At 36.4% G+C, this 21828-nt stretch overlaps 1 protein-coding gene across 1 annotated transcript in view; it reads right to left on the bottom strand.

Moving 5' to 3' along the window:
- kcnt2a (potassium channel, subfamily T, member 2a) overlaps positions 1-21828 on the bottom strand; it is a 69259-nt gene that overhangs the window by 7488 nt on the left and 39943 nt on the right. The window contains 12 exon segments of the mRNA XM_087240467.1: positions 1046-1340; positions 1425-1553; positions 1972-2055; positions 4549-4650; positions 4758-4869; positions 10446-10580; positions 14068-14139; positions 14241-14425; positions 16471-16576; positions 17194-17395; positions 21045-21247; positions 21358-21507. Coding sequence (XP_087096593.1) covers positions 1046-1340; positions 1425-1553; positions 1972-2055; positions 4549-4650; positions 4758-4869; positions 10446-10580; positions 14068-14139; positions 14241-14425; positions 16471-16576; positions 17194-17395; positions 21045-21247; positions 21358-21507 — 1775 coding nt within the window.

Genomic DNA, 21828 nt, shown 5'->3' on the forward strand with positions numbered 1-21828 from the left:
ACACAAATCCATCAATTTCCCCTTTCTGACTGCTCTTTCTATGAATGAATGATGTAGAAGCACTGTCCATTTGTGTTTTCTTGTCAGTTAGTAACGCTATATTTCATTGCACAACAATTAGTCTATCAAGCAAATTGGTTAAAAATGGAGAAATCACGGTTTAATTTGTTATTAGATTATTTGTAAATGTCACCTTTCCTGTTGTTTATGCGCTAAGCTGTTGAATGATCAGCGTATGAGGTTAAGCTAGCTTCAATTTTGGTAAAATTATTCTCTAATCGGTTGCCTATTATGTTGTGAATATACCCCTGTAATGCATACTGCAGTCCTTTTTCATCTGTCTTTCTCGGATATCTCACTTGTTTGCCGAAAATGATATTATATTCCTGTCAATGTCTGACACCAGCGCTAACACATTGCAAAAGCCGTGCCAGGCACGAAAGCTTGACAGGCATGGCAACAGTAACTAAGGAGGGCGGGGCATAGCAAAGGGTCAATTTTAACAAATAAAAGCACTTGCTGGTTGTGGCTCACAATCCACAGCTTCGTTGGTTAGAGGAGTTTTTAGCCAAATCCAGCGCTGAATTGGGAGAGATTCTTCAAGCTGTCCTTTGTTAAATGCTAGCTATCTATATTTTTTTATAATTCTCTGGAACATAATTAAATTAAATTTTAAGCACTTCTCTCACTGTGTCAGGTGCTTTGGAAGCCCACATACAGAAACAGAAGAAGCTCTGTGGAATTAGCAGCATTTAACTACATTTTAGCTTTCTCTGCTATAAAATTACAGCGCCTCTGGCCATGCCCTGTTGCTGCACAGGGTGTGTGCGTGGTGAAGGTGCATAATTATCTCATTAACTTAAATATGTTTTTTGAAGTCCCCAAACTAATACAATATAACAAATATTAATATAACAAATATTAACAGTCAAGCCTGGTTCTAGAGTTCTTAAAATCAAATAAAATAATTGATAAATAAATTAATTTCAGACAATTCTTAGAGTCTTCCTAGTTCGTACTGAACATGATTTGACTTGAATCTTACCAAATCCCAGAGTGGATAGGCCCAGGTTTTTCATGCGTTTCTTGACCAGCTCTGTGACCTCCAGTCTCTCAGAGCATGAAAGCAGGACACCCCGATGCTGACTCAATCTGTCTGCCTCACGCTCAGTGTGCCATGGCCCAAGGAGACTGGAAGCCCACTGCATGCTTCTCCGACGCAGAGACTGTGTCTGCAATTGACTGTCTGGTATTTCGCATTGAAGATTCTGATGTTGCTCATCTAGGTCTCCGCCCTCATCAAACACAGATGCCTTGTCTGACATTTGGAATTGTGGAGTCTTGATGAAAGAAAAACATAGCCTCTTTATCCACAGAACACTTACAAAACTGTTGTTAAAGCAATCTCAGATGGACAATGCTACCTCAGGGGATTCAACTGTTTGAGACTTGGTCCTGTAGATGCCGATGGGAATATCTCCTACAGTGGAGGAAAGCCTTTGGTACAGCCTGCCATATGTCTCAATGCATAGGTCCTCCTCGGTGATGCTCATCTGAAACGTAATTTCAGATTTTAAGACCACTGAAAAAACATAAAATAAAATCATTAACATAAAGCTACCCAGCAAGCATTTTTTGTTTTTAAAAGATGTCTAATAGACATCTAAACATAGTTATCTATGCTAAAACAAGGGCCAAACTTAGGCTGAAAAACGTCTAAAAATAGGCCAAAACTAGACTACAGTAGTCTTCAGATAACCAGAAATGAATGACTACACATATAAAGTCTCTTTAATCTATCAATTTGACAACTATTTTGGGACTACTCTTAGATGTCTATTAGATTTTCACTGACTGCCCAAGTTTAACCTTGTTTTAGCCAAGCTGTCTACATTTAGATGTTTATTAGAAGTCTATTAAAGAAAATAGTTTGCTGGGTATTATTAAAGAGTAATGTTCTAAAAGTCTTACAGCACACAGGAAACCAGACTGTGGTGTAGTTTCCAACCCCAGCAGGAGCCTGGTGATTGTTATCATATAATCTTTAACAAAAGACTGCAACAACAGAAAACCAAGTTTTTTAGAACAATTATGAGCAAATTTGGAAGGAGGAATATGAAGTCACAAACAAACACACACTCAGAGTTAGTTAGACCTTTTTATACCAATGTCAGGCAACTAATGAGGCCTTATTTACCCCTGGTATTAAGATGTGTTTTTGTTAATTTAATCACAAGTGCATTGCAATGAATACAGAGCATGAAATTCAATACTTTAAAAAAAAAATCTTTCCATACATTTTAAGGCCTTAAAACCACTTTAGGTTTCAACAGAAACACTGGCGAGATTTAAACTTATTCACTAATTATTAATGTAAGAAACAAATCCAAAACTAAAACATTATTCATAGATTGAATAAAAATCTATTAAATTAAGCTAATTCAGTAGGTTGGCGCCTATCCCTGCTGAAAAATCCAGCTTAAACCAGCCTAGGCTGGTTGGCTAGTTTTAGCTGGTCGACCAGGCTTGTTTTAGAGGGGTTTTGGCCACTTCCAGGCTGGTTTCCAGCCATTCCCAGCCTGGTCTTAGCTGGTCAGGCTGGAAAATGACCAGCCAAATCCAGCTAAAACCAGCTTGACCAGCCTGGTTTAAGCTGGATATAGCTGGTTTTGGCTGGACTCCCAGCTTGGCTAGGCTGATCAAGCTGGTTTTAGCTGGTCATCTCCCAGCCTGACCAGCTAAGACCAGGCTGGAAATGGCTGGAAACCAGCCTGGAAGTGGCCAAAACCCCTCTAAAACCAGCCTGGTCGACCATCCAAAACCAGCCAACCAGCCTAGGCTGGTTTAAGCTGGATTATTCAGCAGGGTAGAACTGCAGAAATAACGGTGTTGCCTCGGTTACTGCCGTAAACAAAGCAGTATGATGTCAAATCTAGTAGGATTCATTGATTTCATAAACTACACAGCATCCTGATGTTCACAGATTTAATTCAGGCAAACTTTAGCATACAAAAATACATTGCATATAAGACTTTTAAATACTTTATAAACCTTTAAATTTCTCTACATTGATTTATCAACTTTTCAAGAGTTCACACTTAGATATTGCTTGACAACTGTAAGCAGGTTTGGCATGCTGTCCCGGGAGAGAACCCTGAGCTCGAAGATAGTTGAGCCCAGGGCTCCCGCCAGGTCCATAGAGCATGTGAGGGGAGTACGAGATCAGGTGGTTCTCGAGAGCTCCCCTTTTTTGTATAGGAGAAAAGGGGGTGGATGGGGGGTTTATCTAGCTAGGCCACTTATAGTGAGTTAGGACAGATCTGATTGGCTAACTAATGAGTGTAGATAGGTGGCCAGCTGCAGTCAATTATATCACGTGCTCCTCTTGAAATTAGTTTAAAAACTTCACTTAATACTTTTTAAGACCCCGCAGACACCCTGATACAGCACTAAAAATGTACAATAAAGTACAATTTCTGAGAAAAAAAACTACTCAATTACAGTACATTGATTGTTTGTAATTTGGTAATTTACACTACTGGTTGCAACCCATATCAAACCCACCTGCCTGTAATTATTAAGTACTGTTCAGGTCCTAATTAATTAGTTTCAGGTGTGTTGGATCAGGGCTGGAGCTAAACTATGCAGGAAGATAGATCTCCAGGAACAGGGTTAAGCATCCCTGTTGTACAGTTTACTAAATAAGATACTATCCTTTTTTATGTTGCCATCTAGTGGACATTAGAAGCCTCTCATTTGGAAATGACCTGAGATTGACAGGCAGCACATTTAGGCCCCGTTTACACCAGTGCGTTTTAGTTTTAAACTGCGTTTTAGATCAAAAACGATCCGCGTCCACACTAGCGTTTCACCTAGCGTCGCTGAACATATCTCTCTGTCCACACTACGCCACCAAAAACGTATATCACATGACCATTCGCGCACTCTGGGCATGCACGTTCTAGTATAAACAGAAAGCATGCGTCTCGCTCGGCATTTGGTTATTGTTAGTCAACAAACGTCAGTTGAGCAATGAACGCGATTGCAAAAAAGCAAGAGAGGTATTTTTGTGAACAGACAACGAGGTCGAGTTGTTACTAAACGCAACAAATGAATAACTGCACAATGGCGCCTAAAACAGACAATAGTGCAAACAATGATCCCATTTCTGTGTCCATGTCGTTGTTTACAGTACTGTAGTGTAGCGTCCGGTAGCGTTAAAGCCATGTGTTATAGTCTTGTGATCGGGGCTTGACAAATAAGGGAAGGATACGCAATGACACAAAAGCCCCAATCAGGTAGTGAATCTCAGCAGTCCCGCCTCCGTTTTCAGATGTCTCCGTTTTTCCTCATCCATACTGAGACGGAGCTGCAGCATTTCAGAATGAAAACAGCCTCTCCAGTGTTTTCAAAACTCTCCGTTTTCGGCGCTCGAAAACTCCGGTGTAGTGTGGACAGATGGCGTAACCGTAGCAAAACGTATGCGTTTTAAAACAAAAACGCATTAGTGTAAACGGGGCCTTAATGTGTGTATATGCAGTGTGTTACCTGGTAGAGGAGTGTGTCTAGCATGCTGATGCTGAAAACCCTACCAGCAGCAAACGGAAGGTGAAATATGAAGGACAGGTTTGAGCCTTTTTCTCTTTCTTTCTGTTCCATGAAGAAGAAGAAAAAGAAGACAAAGATTTGAAAAAAAAAAAAGACTCTAAATATAGGATCACTAAAAAAAGAGAAGGGAAAAATGAATGTTTTCTCACCTTTGCTAGTTTGGAGAATGCCAGGGAATGACAGTCCTTTGTGCTGAACTGCATGAATCTCATGTTAGCAGAGTGAGTTAACTCAGTGATGATGTTCAGACCAGAGAACAACCTGCAATCACAAAGACAGACAAACAACTTTTTCAATAAGTTCACCATAAAATCAAATATAAATGGTCATGCCCTTCCAGAGCTTGGTGCTAGGAAAGTTGCTCAAATGACAAGAATTTAAGGAAAAATTATTTTAATCAATTAGAATGTCATCGAAAAGTTAATTAAATTTCATTAATTCAATTCTAAAAGTGAAACTCATATACAGACTTACTGCACACAGAATGATATATTTCAAGTGTTTAATTGCTTTCATTTTGATGATTTTGGATTACAGTAGATAAGACTCTACAATTCAGTATCTTAAATGTGAATATTACTTATGGCTAGGGCCAGACAGAATCTGTGGAGATTTTTTGCTATTTCTGTGCAGAATTCTGTAAAAACTCTGCAGATTTATGTGGACTTATTTTGTAAGTATCGCAACATCTCATTTTCATTTCCATATACCATAATTAACCACACAAGAAATATTTACCTTCACCTTCAAAAACATTATTTCACATGAAAATAACATATCAGTTATCATCATTCACTTATTCATGTCTACATCAATGCAATGAAATTACGACAGTCCGAAACATAAAAAAAATAATTTATAATAAAATTATCTCATAATTTATATCAATACATCTTCAAAATCCAGGCATTGTGCTGAAACATCTGTGATTTGTATCACCTGAAGAATGTAAAATAAAAATTATACTAAGCAATTATTCAATGACTGCGAATGACCTTCTGAACAAAGCAAGTCTCATGTAATATATCTACTAAAAGACAGAAAATGTTACTTTACAAACTGTATTGTGAATAAATTAAATAAAAACTTTCATATTAGTCAACACTATTACTGAAATTAATTTAAAAACTGATTAAATATATTTTTTCCCAGTGATGGTTGTCACATCCTGTCCTCCTTCAGTGTTTGTTTTTGACATGTGACCATCCTGTGTATTTATACCCCTTAGTTTTATTCAGTCCTTGTCTGGTATTCTCTCTGTTGATGTCTGCTTTTACACTATGTTCTTCCCGTGTTCATCCATGTAATTATTATCAATATATCTATGTGTTTTGATAATCCTGTGATCCTGTGCCTCCCTGTAGTGAACTCAGGTGTTACAATGGGTAAATGAGGGCCCAGTGAGGGCATCTGCTGCATAAAACATATGCTGGATAATGCTGCGGTCACAGTAGAGTTTGATAATGTGAAATTCTGTCATGTGGCGCTGTGAAAAGTAGCGGGAATAAACAAGATTAGTAGGCATTTAAAAAGCGAGCGATTGCTCCATGTTTTAAATTTCTGTGCAGAGAGGTCATGTTTTTAACCTCGGTTGGTCTCACGCAGTCAAGTGATGCGATTTTGCCTTGCTTGACTTATGGACCCTGCGTTTCCGGTCTGACCCATTTGCGTGCATATGAATAGAAGTCTATGGGGAGAAAAGCCCAGTGTGATCGCAGCTTAAGTTGGCAGTTCATTCTGCTGTGGTGACCCCAGATTAATAAAGGGACTAAGTTGAAAAGAAAATGAATGAATGAATGAATAACTATAAATTTTCACAAGTAAATAAATATATTCTATGGGCCAGGCCCGGATTGGCTAATCGGGAGGACCGGGAGAATTCCCGGTGGGCTGGTCCGTTTTTTGGTCGCGAGGGCCGGTGTACCTAGCTCCAGAATCTGTTGCTCTTAGCAGTCACACTTTTTAAAAATTATTTATTTATTTACTTGACCACAGCCTTCTTATTCATTATTTTACCACAGCTCTGCTCTTTTTTTATCTCTTTTTAGCCTCGTGAGCAAGATGCAGCCTGCAGGTTAATAATATAACTAGACAAGTCACCTTTCAATTTTCAGTTGTTGTGGTACAGTGGTTAGCACGATTGTTTATGATGCCGCCAACCCAGGTTCGGTCCTCGTTTGAGTAGTATTATTTTTTTTCATTTTTATTGTTAAGACATATAATACTGTAAGGGTTGTTGAACATTTGAAGTTCTAAAACAGCTGTTTTCTCAAAAAAAGACTTGATAGTGTAATTTGGAAATGACCTTATTTTAATATAGTCAGTGGTGAACTGAGGTGGGCCGGTCTAAGGCTTGAAACTCCAGGGCTGAAAAAAAGAGTCCCACTCCGGCACCGCTATGGGCTAAAATCTGCTGATTTCTGTGCTCCCACACATTTCGTGTGGGGCTACTTATGGCCAATAAAAATGGTTTTTAACAGAAATGTAAGAGTACTGAACACTATGAACATGTAAAGCACTCAATATTTGGTCTAGGCTATGCTTTTGCATTAAATACCTTAGCAATGTGACATGGCATATTGTGATTAGGTATTTATTTAGGTTTTACGAAGCCCTGATTGATCTGAGAATGGCATATAGTTCTTCTGCAGTGTTGGGTACATCTTACATCATTCCCTTAATACCCTATAGATTCTCTATGAGTTTTAGGTCGGGCAAGTTTGCTGGCCAATTAAGCACAGGCATACCATGGGCCTTAAACCAGGTATTAGTACAATTGGCAGTGTTGGCCGGTACCAATTCCTACTGAAAAATCAAATCAGGATCTCAATAAAGCTGGTCAGCAGAGGGAGACATGAGTCAATGTCAGATGTCTTATCTGGGCTGAGGACAAAAAGGACTGGACTGTTCTCAGTGGGCCAAAGTCCTCTTTTCAGATGAAAGTATATTTAGAAATTCATATTGAAATCAAGGTCTAAGAGTCTTGAGGAAGAGAGGAGAGGCTCAGAATCCAAGTTGCTCCATTGTAAAGTTTCCAGTCAGGGGTGGTTTGGGGAGGCATTTTATCTGCTGGCGTTGGTCCATTGCAGCCATCTACCAGGACATTTTTCCAGCAGGACACAATGATGCAGAAGGGATGAAGGCCGTGTTGCCAGATGACTTTTTCCAGCCCAAAAACTGTCCAAAACCCGCCCAAACTCTCAAAAAACACCCAAAATATTTATTTAAATCGAAATTAACCTAGTTATTTTAACAGTCACATATTTTTGTAACCAACACCAGCAGTCACAAAACTACAACTTAACCCGATCACATTGAAACACTACCCCCCCCCCCTTTACCCACACACTTGCTGTATAGATTTTTGAATACCTATAAGTGTATGTTTTGCTTTGAAATGGGATATGAATTCGTACCATTTGATGTTTAAAATTCTTTTGAACATAATTAGGTGCTGCTTGTCAATCAGACAGCGCTTCTTTGCTTGTTCTTGCTGTCAGTTGTTAGAAAAGATGATCGATAAGTGATTAATCGTTGTGAGTTTAACTACAGTTGCTGCTTGATGCTCGTGCACGCGAAGGGGAGTCAGATTTGTACGGAGCATCAGATTTTGATACAACTTTCCTTCACCTCCTCTTGGGGATGGGCCCAAGCGGTTTTCACCATGCACTGGTCACTACTAACTGAATGAAGTAGGAGCACAGAGTTATGTTTTGTTAAATTAGTTACATATATAATTTACGTTTCAAAACCAATTTATGCCAATTTTCACCAGCACACTCAAATTCAAAACCCCCTAATCTGGCAACACTCATTGAAGGCCACTCTCAGAGCAACCTGGCTTTATAACACCTCAGCAGTTCCACAGATTTTTAGCCAACCACTGAGTTTATTTATTTAATTGTGTAAATGTGTTAAAATTAATATTTATTCAGTTTTCAAATTAATTTAAGTGAAATTATTGACTAATATGAAAATATTATTTATTTATTTATTTATTTTATTTTATTTTTTAGGTTATAGTATTCGTAAAATCATTCGGCATAAATCTGCAGATGTTTCAAAAATAAAATAGCAAAATACATCTGCAGATGTTGTCTGGCCCTAGCCATAAGTAATATTTAAATTTTCAGAAATACTGGATTTTAAGGTTTCGTTAGCTGAAGAAGAAATTGAAAATAATGACATGATTTCCCAGAGATGGGTTGCGGCTGGAAGGGCATCCGCTGCGGAAAAACTTGCTGGATAAGTTGGTGGTTCGTTCCACTGTGGCGACCCCGGATTAATAAAAGGACTAAGCCGACAAGAAAATAAATGAATGAATGAATGAATAATGACATGAAATGTATCAATCTGTGTGTAATAAATCTCTATATAATAAATGAGTTTCACTTTTTGATTTGAATTAATGACATTTTCAATGACATTCTAATTTGAGATGCACCTGTACGTATATACTTGACAAAAGTCTTGTTGTCAAGTTTTAGGAACAACAAATAAAAACTTGAACAATTATAACATTGATCATTTGGTATCAAATGTGGCTTAGATGAAAGATAAAGGCCTCTAGATTACGCTTATTTTACCAAAATAAAATATGATCATGCCTTGATTTTTAATCATTTAATTAGGACAGTAAGGTCTGACTTTGCTTAGACAAAAGTCTTGTTAATTAACAGAAATAATGTACAGTATAGAATATAAAGTCATGGTGCAGTGGAAAAAGAATGAATATTGTGTATGACTCCCATGAGCTTGGACGACTGCATCCCCATATCTCTGCAACGACTCAAATAACTTAGTAAAGTCATCTGGAATGACAAAGAAAATGTTTCTGCAGGACCCCCAGAGTTTATTCTTTGGATTCATCTCCTCAAACAGCAAAGTCGAGTAAAGGGCATTGAGCCTTCTCATTTATGGCTCCTAAACTCTGGAATAGCCTTCCTGATAATGTCTGAGGCTCAGACACACTCTCACAGTTCAAAACTAGATTAAAGACCTATGTTTTTAGTAAAGCATACACATAATGGTATGACGCATAAATGTGCTTGACGCACATTCATTGATGTCCAGCGTTTTCCAGCCTCCTGCACAAGACATTTGGCCAGAGGACAAATAGTTGTGCCCAATCAAGCCTGGTTTCTCTCTAGGTTTTTTTTCCTTCATATTCGTCAATTGGTGAAGTTTTTTCCTCGGCGCTGTCCCACTGGCTTGCATGGTTCGGTGGATTTGCTGCGCATCGATGGATTTGCTCTTCAGTGTTTGGACTCTCAGCAGGGAATGTTAAACCACACTGAACTGAGCTAAATTGAACTGAACTTAAACTCTGAAAACTGAACAGACATTTTCAATTCACTATAATCTTCTATGTGAAGCTGCTTTGACACAATCTACATTGTAAAAAAGCTATAAAAATAAAGGTGAATTGAATCTTTAATGCCTTCTTCTTCATCTTACACAAGACTTAATAATGCTCATATCTGGTGACAGGGTTGGCCAATCTAAAACTAAAGCACCTTAACCCATTTTTGCTTTCAGGAACTTTGATGTACAGACTAAAGTATGAGGAGGAGCGCTCTCCTGCTGAGGAATTTGCCCTCTCCTGTGGTTTGTAATGTAATGGGCAGCACAAATGTCTTGATACCTCCGTGTGTAAGCAACAAATACTCTAACAGGTTTTTGAGCCGACAAGAATTTAGGAGTTCAAAGGAGTTCACCGTACAACCACCCTTGCAACTACAATATCGCACAGTCTGAACATGGCATAAAGTGTCTGAGTAACAATAAAAGGCCTGATGTAAGTAATGAACCTCCTTGAGAATCTCAAGATCTCTCACCTGAACAGAGTCTGAACATTAACTATGGTTTTTGCATCCGCCATGTAGTCCTCCTTAGCAGTCATGGTGCTTTCCTTATCCACAACCACCATGCTGGCAGCAAAAGAAACGCCACAACGCAACAGGTCATCCAGGCTGTAAGGAAAGGCAGAGAATATGTTGGATGCATAATTAAGCACTACAGTGATGGTGTGTTTTTATAGATATAAGCTCTGTTACCAATCCCTAGTGAGATAATACTGATGCTATGAGGTGCTGAGTGCATAAACTCTTGATTAAGATACTTAATTATCTTCTGAATTATTGTACTGATCAGGGTTGGTGTATCTTTTGGTCATTGGATTTTCATTACAGAAACATTGAAAAATACATTTTGGATTTTTGTTTTCAAATTAAAAGATGAATATTGAAATACGAGGCGTTTTTCTTTTTCATGGTGAAATTCTAAAATAAAGGCTTGTTTTTTTTTTTTACATATTCCAACACCTGGTAGGACGACTCATTCACAATGATAATACTGCCACATACAGGCTAGCCTACTTTATACAGTATATATACATGTATACAGTTTAAGTCAGAATTATTAGCCCCCTTTTAATTTTTTTTTCCTTTTAGAAATATTTCCCAAATAATGTTTAACAGAGCAAGTCAATTTTCACAGTATGTCTGATGATATTTTTTAATCTGGAGAAAGTCTTATTTGTTTTATTTCGGCTAAAATAAAAGCATTTTAAAAATTTTTAAACACCATTTTAAGGTCAATATTATTAGCCACTTTAAGCTATATATTTTTTTCGATAGCCTACAGAACAAACCATCGTTATACAATAGCTTGCCTAATTACCCTATCCTGCCTGGTTAACCTAATTAAACTAGATAAGCTTTTAAATGTCACTTTAAGCTGTATAAAAGTGTCTTGAAAAATATCTAGCAAAATATTATTTACTGTCATCATGAGAGATAAAACAAATCAGTTATTAGAAATTGTTTTTTAAAACTACTATGTTTAGAAATGTTTTTAGAAAATCTTCTCTCCGTTAAGCACAAATTGGGGAAAAAAATAAACAGGAGGGGCTAATAAATCTGACTTCAACTGTGTATTTATATATAAATAATCATTTTTTTTTATAATTTTTTTTTTTTTACATAGCAGCATTTTAAATGGAACAACATATTTGACAAAATATGCTCAGATCAATCGCAAACCAAAATATATTTGGTTTGCTTTACTGAAGTTTTCTGAAGAAAAAAAAAACATTGATTGTTAAAATCACTTCCACTTCTAAAACCTGACGAGACGTCTGAACTGTCTAAACTAACTGAGTGTATCAAAGACATTAAAGACTGGATGACCGACAATTTTCTTCTCTTAAACTCCGACAAAACAGAATTATTACTTACTGGGCCTAAATCTTGCACACAGCAGATCTCGCAACTCAATCTACAATTAGAGGGATACAAAGTTAGCGTTAGCTCTACTATAAAAGATCTGCGTGTCATATTAGACAGCAATCTAACTTTTGAAAACCATATATCCCATGTCACAAAAACTGCCTTCTTTCATCTGAGAAATATTGCTAAAATACAAAATATGCTATCCATCTCAGATGCAGAAAAGCTAGTCCATGCTTTTATGACTTCGAGGCTGGATTACTGTAATGCTCTATTTGCTGGCTGCCCAGCATCCTCTATTAACAAACTTCAATTAGTACAAAATGCAGCAGCCAGAGTTCTGACCAGGTCTAGAAAATATGATCATATCACCCCAATTTTATCCTCCTTACACTGGCTGCCTGTTAAGTTTCGTATTGAATTTAAAATATTACTTCTCACCTATAAAGCTCTAAATAATCGAGCTCCTGTTTATCTAACCAACCTTCTGTCTCGCTACAATCCAACTTGCTCTTTAAGATCTCAAAATTTAGGGCTTCTGGTAGTACCTAAAATAACAAAATCAAGTAAAGGAGGTTGAGCCTTCTCTTTCATGGCTCCTACACTCTGGAATAGCCTTCCTGATAACGTCCGAGGCTCAGACACACTCTCCCAGTTCAAAACTAGATTAAAGACCTTTCTGTTTAGTAAAGCATACACTCAATGCATCACCTAGCGGGTTCCACACAGGCTTTTGCATCTTGCTTATTTACACTATGAACAGCAGCTACGCTAATTATTCTCTTTATTCTCTATTTTCACCTAGGGATCCTCATCCCGAGGTCTTCAGATTATGCAGAGTCACTGATTGGATCCAAGAACAGTGACGACATGATCCCAAGGACTCCATATCCGGGACCAGGCCATATCCTGAGCTGCTGCTGCGCTGATGGACGTGGAGAGTGGAGAACATGTGTCTGATTCCAGCGACGCTCCAGGGACAGACGAGTCTTCGCTGAGGCCATCTTCCAGCCTCCACCACGGCGACTGAAGCTCTGCACAAGACTTTTGGCCAGCAGAGAAATTAAAATGGTCGTGCCCAACTGAGTCTGGTTCTCTGAAGGTTTTTTTTCTTCACTCCCATCAGGTGAAGTTTTTTTTCCCTCTCCGCTGTCGCCACTGGCTCGCATGGTTCAGGATTGGTAGAGCAACGCATCGATGAATTTGCTCTTCAGTGTTTGAACTCTCAGTAATGATTAAATCACACTGAACTGAGCTAAACTGAACTGAACTGAACTTAAACACTAAAAACTGAACTACACTGTTCCAGTTACTATGACCATTTATGTGAAGCTGCTTTGACACAATCTACATTGTAAAAGCGCTATACAAATAAAGCTGAATGGAATTGAATAGAATTCTGGAGTGGCAGTAACATTGGACAATAGTTTGCAATCACTGCACACATTTCAACAAGTCATCTCTCCGTGTTATGGTTTAATATCCAAATAAACATTATTCATTTAATCCAAAAGGCATTTAGCATGCTTCTAAAATACCATCATAAGCATCCCAATGCCTTCCAAAATCTTCAGCATTACAAAAATTTTGCCATGGTTGATAATGAGCTTTAAGACTGCGTCTTCACCCCAAATACAATATATATATATATATATATATATATATATATATATATATATATATATATATATATATATATATATATATATATATATATATATTTCAATATCGGTTTCTACAATGAAAATCCAATGACCAAAGGATATACTGACCCCTCAAGTATCCACATGAGGGCACTACAACAGATGTTACAGTTTTCACTTTGAAATATGATTATTTATGCTTTATTTATTGACAGACTACAGTACTTTGCTCATTTTATGGAAAAACTCAAATGTTATATTTATGTTAATTCTGACTATTATTATATTATTATTAATATTATTTTTTTTTGCTTGTCACGAAAATTCTTTTTGATTTAAGATTTTTTAGATAACTAGAATCAAGAAAAGTATTTATTTGCAGTGTGTTCTTATTCTTGTTTTAATCAAAGTTGCTTATTTGTTCCCTGATTTTACAGTAAGACTCGTTCTTTGAGCTTTGATCTCAGTAAGGTGACTCTCGGTGCACAGCAGCAGGCTTATCTCCTTCCGGAGGACCAACTGCAAATTGATTATTCGAGGCCAGGATACAAGCAAACATGATAATGTTTCATAATAACGTCTCTTGCCTGTCGATTGATCCAAGCAAGTAGTAAATCATTGGAAACCAACTGATCGTCTCAAGAAATTCTTCATCCGGTCTAAAAGACAAAGAAACCACACAGAAACATGACATTGTAGCACACTTCATGACTACAAAACAGTAGAAAGTGAAGAAGAGTTGTGTAAAAATGATGTTTACACATGCTCCAAGAGCAGCACAATGGGCCACAGTTCATTCTGTGGTCTGTACGAGGCTCGTAATGGGAGGATGAAGTTGTACAGGCTGTTTCCTGCTGTCTCAACAGAGACAATGACCAGCTTACTCTTCAAACTATACACTTTTGCATCTTCATCGTCTTTGTGGTTGCAGGTCTTGGACAAAAACTGACATTACAAGAAGAAGATTAGTCTCATTAACATTCAAACAATTACTAAAACAACTAAAAACTAAAAATCTCTTCCTCTATCACCTGAAAACCTGTAAAACCTCAAAGTGAGTGTGGCTCACACAGGTGAGTGGGCTTGACAAACCACCTGTATAAAACACACTTTTTCATCTCTCTAATAATTTAACTGACACATGCACTGGTTTTGCACATTTGCAACAGACAAAAATCCTCAATATTTATAAAGTGTGCTTCACACAGGTGAGTGGGCTTGACAAACCACCTGTAGAAAGACTCTTTACTCTTATCTTCATTAAAAAAAAACCTCCCCCTTACTTTTGCACCTAATTATCTGAGCACTAACAGTTTCTTTGTATAATAAGCGCCTCTCGCATGTATTGCTTCTTCTTGAATCGCTGAATGTCTCCTCATTCTCTAAGTTGTTTTGAGCAAAAGCATCTGCCAAATGACTAAATGTAAATGAAACATAAAATTGAAGATTCTTAAAAACCTGTTTTAACGAAACACAGCACACTATGGGCTCTATTTTGACGATCCAGGCACAATGTCCAAAGTGCAGGGTGAAAAAGCATTAAGGCCATGTCAGAATCCACTTTTACTATTTAAAAATAGGGTTGAGCTTATTCTTTTAATGAGTTATAGGTGTTTTTTGAGAATAAACCAATCAAAGTTGCATATCCCAATCCCTTGTGAGAGTCAGTTGCGTCACGCCATGACGCATTTGCTATTTACATGGTGGACTTTGTAAGTGTAAAAACTGAGCGCTTCACCAGCAAGAAAACAGTTAAACCGAGAATGAGCCTCCTCATTCTTTACTTTTACTTTCACTCTTGTGGATAAGGAAACAGAGTTGTACACACAGACATCCGTTAGCCTACATAATTAATTTAGATTGCTAAGCTCAAAGATTTAAAAAACTGAGTTATATCCAAATACACATGCAATGCCCCATATGGTCTAAAACCTGACTGGTGGACAAATCTAAGCTTGTTTTCAATAATACAAATATAAACATGCAAATAATAAATACTACTACTAATGATAATAATATTATACAAAAACTAATTGTCATGAATAAACTGAAGAGCCCCCCGAGATGGAGAAGGCATAAAAGCATGATTTTTCTATTTATGTAGGCTAAAAAATAATAATTTTTGTAATATTTTAATCTTTCAATTCTTTTTCATTTGTAAAGATATTTGCGTGTTGCTGTACATCCTGTGTGTATTAAGCAAAGTTTAAGAGAGGTGCACAACTAACGCGCTCTGGGCTGGACTGTAGACCTTCTCTTAGCTTATCTATTGTGCAGCCTATGTTAGTTCCTCAAAATATCAACGCGCCAGCAATGCGCCTTACCACACCTCTTTTATAAATCACAACGTCTATAAGCGCACATATGAGCATAAATGCATTTGCTATTTAAACAGAGTGGTGGAAAACATCAAAATGGCTCTTGAAAATGAGCTGAAACTAGCAAACAACAATTGCATAATGCCTTGTGCCGGGTGTATGATAGGGCCCACTGTCTTAGTTTTGTTTTATACTTATTTCTATTTTATTATATTTTAAAAAGAAAACATTCTAAAATGCTGATGTTGTGCTCAAGATTTATTATAATCATTGTAAATAGGAGTGCTGCTGTGAGTTCAAAAGAAAGACTTTAATTAAAAAAAAACTCTTAAGAGAAATATTTTCATTGTTAAAATGTATTTATATTTTAATATGTTCTTGTTTAATAAAAGCAGAAGTTTATTTAGTAAACCGATTTTTCGAAGGTAATGTGCTCTATGTATAAAAAAACATAATTTTAGATCATTTTAGATTTGATTAGAACCAAATACCCCCCGGTCCTCAGCTTTTTAGTACAGTCACTGTATCGCCAAGCTTGGTAGTACAGAGTAGGGACATCAATCTTAAGTTTGCGACTACTATGGTTAGAAATGTGTTGAATAAAAATCTTCTCTCTGTTAAACAGAAATTGGGCTAATAATTCTGACTTCAACTGTATATATTATCTGTTACCTTTTCCAGATGCATACAACATGTGGGCATTTTCTTTTTTCGTAAATGGCAAAGGATTGTCGAGCTTCCAATGTAGGGTAAATTTGGAGGATATCCTATAAAGTAGCTGAAAACAAGCAAAAAAAGAAGAGTTCAGGAAATCATATTCCTAATCTTGCTTGATGTAATTCAGTTCTTGACTAATAACTTCTACAGTGCAAAAAAAAAGGTATTTCTTGTATTTTTTCTAGTCCAAATATTAAATCAAGAAGGATTATTTTACAAGCAGAAAATATTGCCTTATTTTAAGAAATAATATGCCAAAATTACTTTCCAATGGGGTAGTAAAATTAATTGATTTTTTCCTTTTGACAGGATAATTTGGCTTACCCCAGGCATTGCAGATTAGCTATCTTGTTTTAAGGAAACCTCACTTATTTTTTACATAGTATTTCTTAAAACAAGACTGAGTGTTTTGCTTGTCTAAAAAAGCTTCTTCATTTACAAATTGTATTATATTTGTACCAGAAACAAGACAGACAAAAAAAATCTATGTTAGAATATATGAATGTATACATACACACACGCACGCACGCACGCACGCACGCACACACACACACACACACACACACACACACACACACACACACACACACACACACACACACACACACACACATATTGCAGTGAATTAAACATCTTTCAGGAGCAGATATCTAAAAGATATCTGAGAGGTTATATTACCCATCATTGCTTTCTTCTCCATTTATGTGACTCTTTGACTGACCACTCAGTAGCTTGCTAGCCTGAAAAGAAGGTGAATCAGGCAGTTCTAGAACAGGAATAATGATTGGTTGTCTTCTCTCAGATGTATTAGCTCCAGTTGAGAGCGATGGGCCTAAAGTGGATGGAATGCTTATTTCCTGTATATCTATGGCCATGGTCCCTTTAAGAAATACAAAAAATGGATGAAAATCACAGAAAATATTACATTACATTGTATCTTAATCATGTATACATTTGCAGATGCAAATATTAGGTTGATGTTTGTCATTTTGTAAATGTCATTTACTTTCTTTATAACATATCTTTTAAAACAAAGTGTTTTCGATTAAAAAAAAAAACAATTAAAAAGGGAACCAGCCTTTTTCATACCTTCAGAATATTTTATATTTTTGTTTTTAATAAAACATACACCCTTTTTACAGCAAGAATACATATACATATACTGTATTATAAGTAAAAGTAAACACTTTTAAATTACACTCCGGATCAAAAGTCCAGGGGAACTCTTGTATTCATATTTTGCACTGGTGCATCAAAACTAGGTTGTAAGTACTGCTTTAAAATGACAAAAGAAGATTCTGGAGCAAGTGTCAAAAAAGAGAAGGCACCCTATGTATAGGAAAGAAAAACATGCAAACATAGAAATGCCTCCTGGTCCAGCTGGGACTTAAACCAGAGACCTTATTGTTGTGAGCCACCACGCCGCTCAACCATAAGCTTCTGAGAAAAATTCAACAGACCTGAGAATCAAAACATAGACTCACTAGTGAGTAGCCCCACTGCCCTTGTTTATCACTTCAAACATTTCTTTCAACATACTTGATGCAACCAGACAGTCCAAAAAAGCAACATTATTCTCCTGTAAAGTCTTTGTCGGAAAGTATTGTGAACTGCAACATTGTCCTGTCCTGTTGAATGAGCCAGTAAATGAGGACATAATTTCAAGAATGATGTCCACTCAAACATGTCCACATAGCAAGTCACTGGTTGACCCCTCTGTTAATATCGACTATTGCAATATGTGAATACTTGATATTTGGATGAGGAGTGTAATTAAATATTCACTGTATACACTACCTGACAACAGTCTTGTTGCCTATCCAAGTTTTAGGAATAACAAAAAATAACTTGACTTCTAGTTGATCATTTGGTATCGGAAGTGGTTTATATACAGGGCAAAGGCCTCTAGATTACGCTTATTTTACCAAAATAAAATATGATCATGCCTTAATTTTTAATTATTTCATTAGGACAGTAAGGTCTGACTTTGCTTAGACAAACATCTTGTCACTCAACAGAAACAATGTACAGTATTGAATATAAAGTCATGGTGCAGTGAAAAAATAATTAATATAGTTAATGACTCTCATGAGCTTGGACAACTGAATTCATACATCTCTGCAATGATTCAAATAACTAATTTATGAAGTCATCTGGAATGGCAAAGAAAGCATTTTTGCAGGACTCCCAGAGTTCATCATGATTCTTTGTATTAATCTTCAATGCCTCCTCCATCTTACCCCAGACATGCTCAATAAAGTTTATGTCTGGTGACTGGGATGGCCAATCCTGGAGCACCTTGACCTCTTATTTACTTTCAGCAGCGTTATCCTTCTGAAGAATTTTCCCTCTCCTGTGGTTTGTAATGTAATGGCCAGCACAAATGACTTGATACGTCAGGCAGTTGATGTTGCTATTCACTCTGCTGATTTTTCAGACAGCGTCATACTGAATGTAACCCCATATCGTGATTTTTACTTTACCAAACTTGGCTGATATCCGTTAGAATCTTGATGATTTATCAGAAAATCTACCTTCTGCCACTTGTATTAGCCACAAATTATTATTTGTTGCTCTAACAACTGCGACAGATGACATCACTTTGTTAGATAGCATATAAATGTATCATAAGTCAAATAATAAAATAAAATAAAAACAACAATGATACATAATAGGATTTTCTTTACACCCGAAAGCCACAAAATTAGCTTTGCCAGCACAGAAAAAAGTATTTCATTTTAAAATACAACAAAACTGAAAATAGCCATTTTAAATGGCTTTGATAATTGATACCTTGGACCACAATACCAGTGTCAGTGTTTCTAAATTGAGATTTATTTATCGCACGAAAGCTGAAGCTTTGCATTGGTGAATAATTTGTTTGGATGGGACCATTTTTGGCTGAGATACAATTTTTAGAAATTTGGAATCTGAGGGTTCCTAAAAATCTGAATACTGAGAAAATTACCTTTAGATTTGTCTAAATTAATTGCTTAGCAAAACATTACTAATACAAAAAATGAGTTTTAATGTATTTACAAAAGACAATTTACAAAGAATCTTCATGGAACATGATCTTCACTTAATATTTTAATGAATAAAATTAGAAACTAAAATAAAATAAAGACTTTAGTTAGTTATTAGGTACCCAACAAACACACAACGTTGCCTCAATGTAACGACCTTCCTACAACATTGTACCAACCTTGTAAAAAGGTTGAGGATCTACGTTTTTGCTGAAGGTTGTCACAACAGTGTCATAATGTTGCTATTTTAACTGCGTCAACCCATTGCTTTAGGTTGTGCTTATAGGTGGCATGGATGACCACTGTACAACATTTACTCCTCATCAATGAATCAGTTTAAATTTTAACAGATCGTTCAATGTTTCACATAACAACAACGGAGGAGACATTAGCATTGCTTTATTTCTTCTTGCTAAATAAGCCATCAGTGGTCATTTGTGTAGTCCTTTTTGTTCACTGCCTATTTTCACTTGTGGCTGCTGTGGATCCATCTCTGAACTGGATTCTCTGTTGCATTTCTTTCTCTGACTGCTTTCTCTGTACTAACAACTACCCCTGGTCTTCAGCTGCGCTCTCTTCAATGTAATGTCTGCATTTTATTTATTTATATATTTATGTTTTAATGCTTTCTTGTTTACTTTTCTTGTATGTTTACCCTCTCAATTGAAATTTTAATATAGCCTACCCTTTAAGTTTAATTATATATAGTTAATTATTTAATATAATCTAAACTATCTAAATTTATATTGTTTGCTTATAATTAGATGTATACTGTATGTATTAAATGTTGTGAAATATATATTAAAAAAGTTTAATTATAATAATTTGTGTGGCGATTTTTACACTTCAAAGCTTACACGTGCAGTTGTTAAATTAAAAAAAGAAAAATGAATGAACAATATTTAATATTTAGCAATAATGGGAAATTATTACTGCTTATCTTGTATTGTAGGCAGTATTAATAAACTGCCAAGAAAAAAAAACAAAAACATTAATACATGTAGTTAGAACGTCGTCTCACGGTTGCTAAATGTTACACAACAACATTGCTACAGCCTTCTCACGTCTTACATTTCTACGTTGTGACAATGTAGCGAGTACATAAGTGGCAACGTCGGCTTTGAAAAAAATGCAACCTTGTACAGACATCGCTACAACGTGTATGTGTACAATGTGTTTATTGGGTAGTCATTAGTTTTATGGTCCCACCTTCCACAAAACTATACAACAAAACTATAAAAATATTGTCACATTGGACAATATTACTGTTTTATGTTATTTTTGATCAAATAATTACAGCCTTAGTGAGTAGAAGAGACTTTCAAAATGATTTATATTTTTTAATATTGCCATGTGAAGAAATCTTTTTATTTTTACCTTGTCTTATGTACAGCACTTTGGTCAGTCTTGTGACTGCTTTTAAATGTGCTCTATGAATAAATAAACTTGAACTTGAAGAAATGTACAGTTTTTTTTCTTTCTAATGCAAAACATTTGTCTGACCTGGTCTTGTAATGGCACTCCTCATTGGCGGTTGAGTCTTGCTGTCGTTTCTACACTCTCTCTGCTTAACATAGGAGTTTTCCTCCTTGGTGAGACTGATATAGAAGCACGTGTCCATGGCATTCATGGTATACTGAGCACCAGGATTCAGCAGAATGCTCTTAGTGTCCTCAGGACAGACTCCAATGAGACAGATGCCATACCTAAAATAATAGATACAAAATTACACAACTTATACATCTGAGAAGTGTCCTTTGTAATTTTTACTATCCTATGATATCAAAAGTATTTCTTAATAAATATAGATACTCACTTATTATATGCATTAAATGATGCATAAGCAAAGTTGTTTCCTTCATACTCAGAAAAGAAGATGCTTTTGTTCAGAACTATACTGTACACTTCATTTCCTGAGCATTTGCCATAAATTCTGTGCCAGTCCTCAGGAGAGTGCTGGCCCTCTCTGCAAAAGATACACGTACATCATTTATAACATCCAATTTAATTATGATTTTCTGTTTTAGGTGAAGGTTTCAGTTACATATGTACGTATGAAGAAAAGAAAGAAGCTGTTCTATTGTGACCGCATTGGGAATCCACTAGATTACTTACAGCATTCCTAGACTAATCTGAAAGGGTGCTGTGAAGACCACTGGCTCTATCTGAACATGTAGACCAGGGGTCACCAAACTTGTTCCTGGAGGGCCGGTGTCCTGCAGATTTCGCCCCAACCATAATCAAACACACCAGAACAAGCTAATCAAGTTCGTACTAGGTATACTTA

The sequence above is a fragment of the Danio rerio genome, chromosome 2 (assembly GCF_052040795.2).
Source record: "Danio rerio strain M-AB ecotype USA chromosome 2, GRCz13ab, whole genome shotgun sequence".
NCBI lineage: Eukaryota > Metazoa > Chordata > Actinopteri > Cypriniformes > Danionidae > Danio > Danio rerio.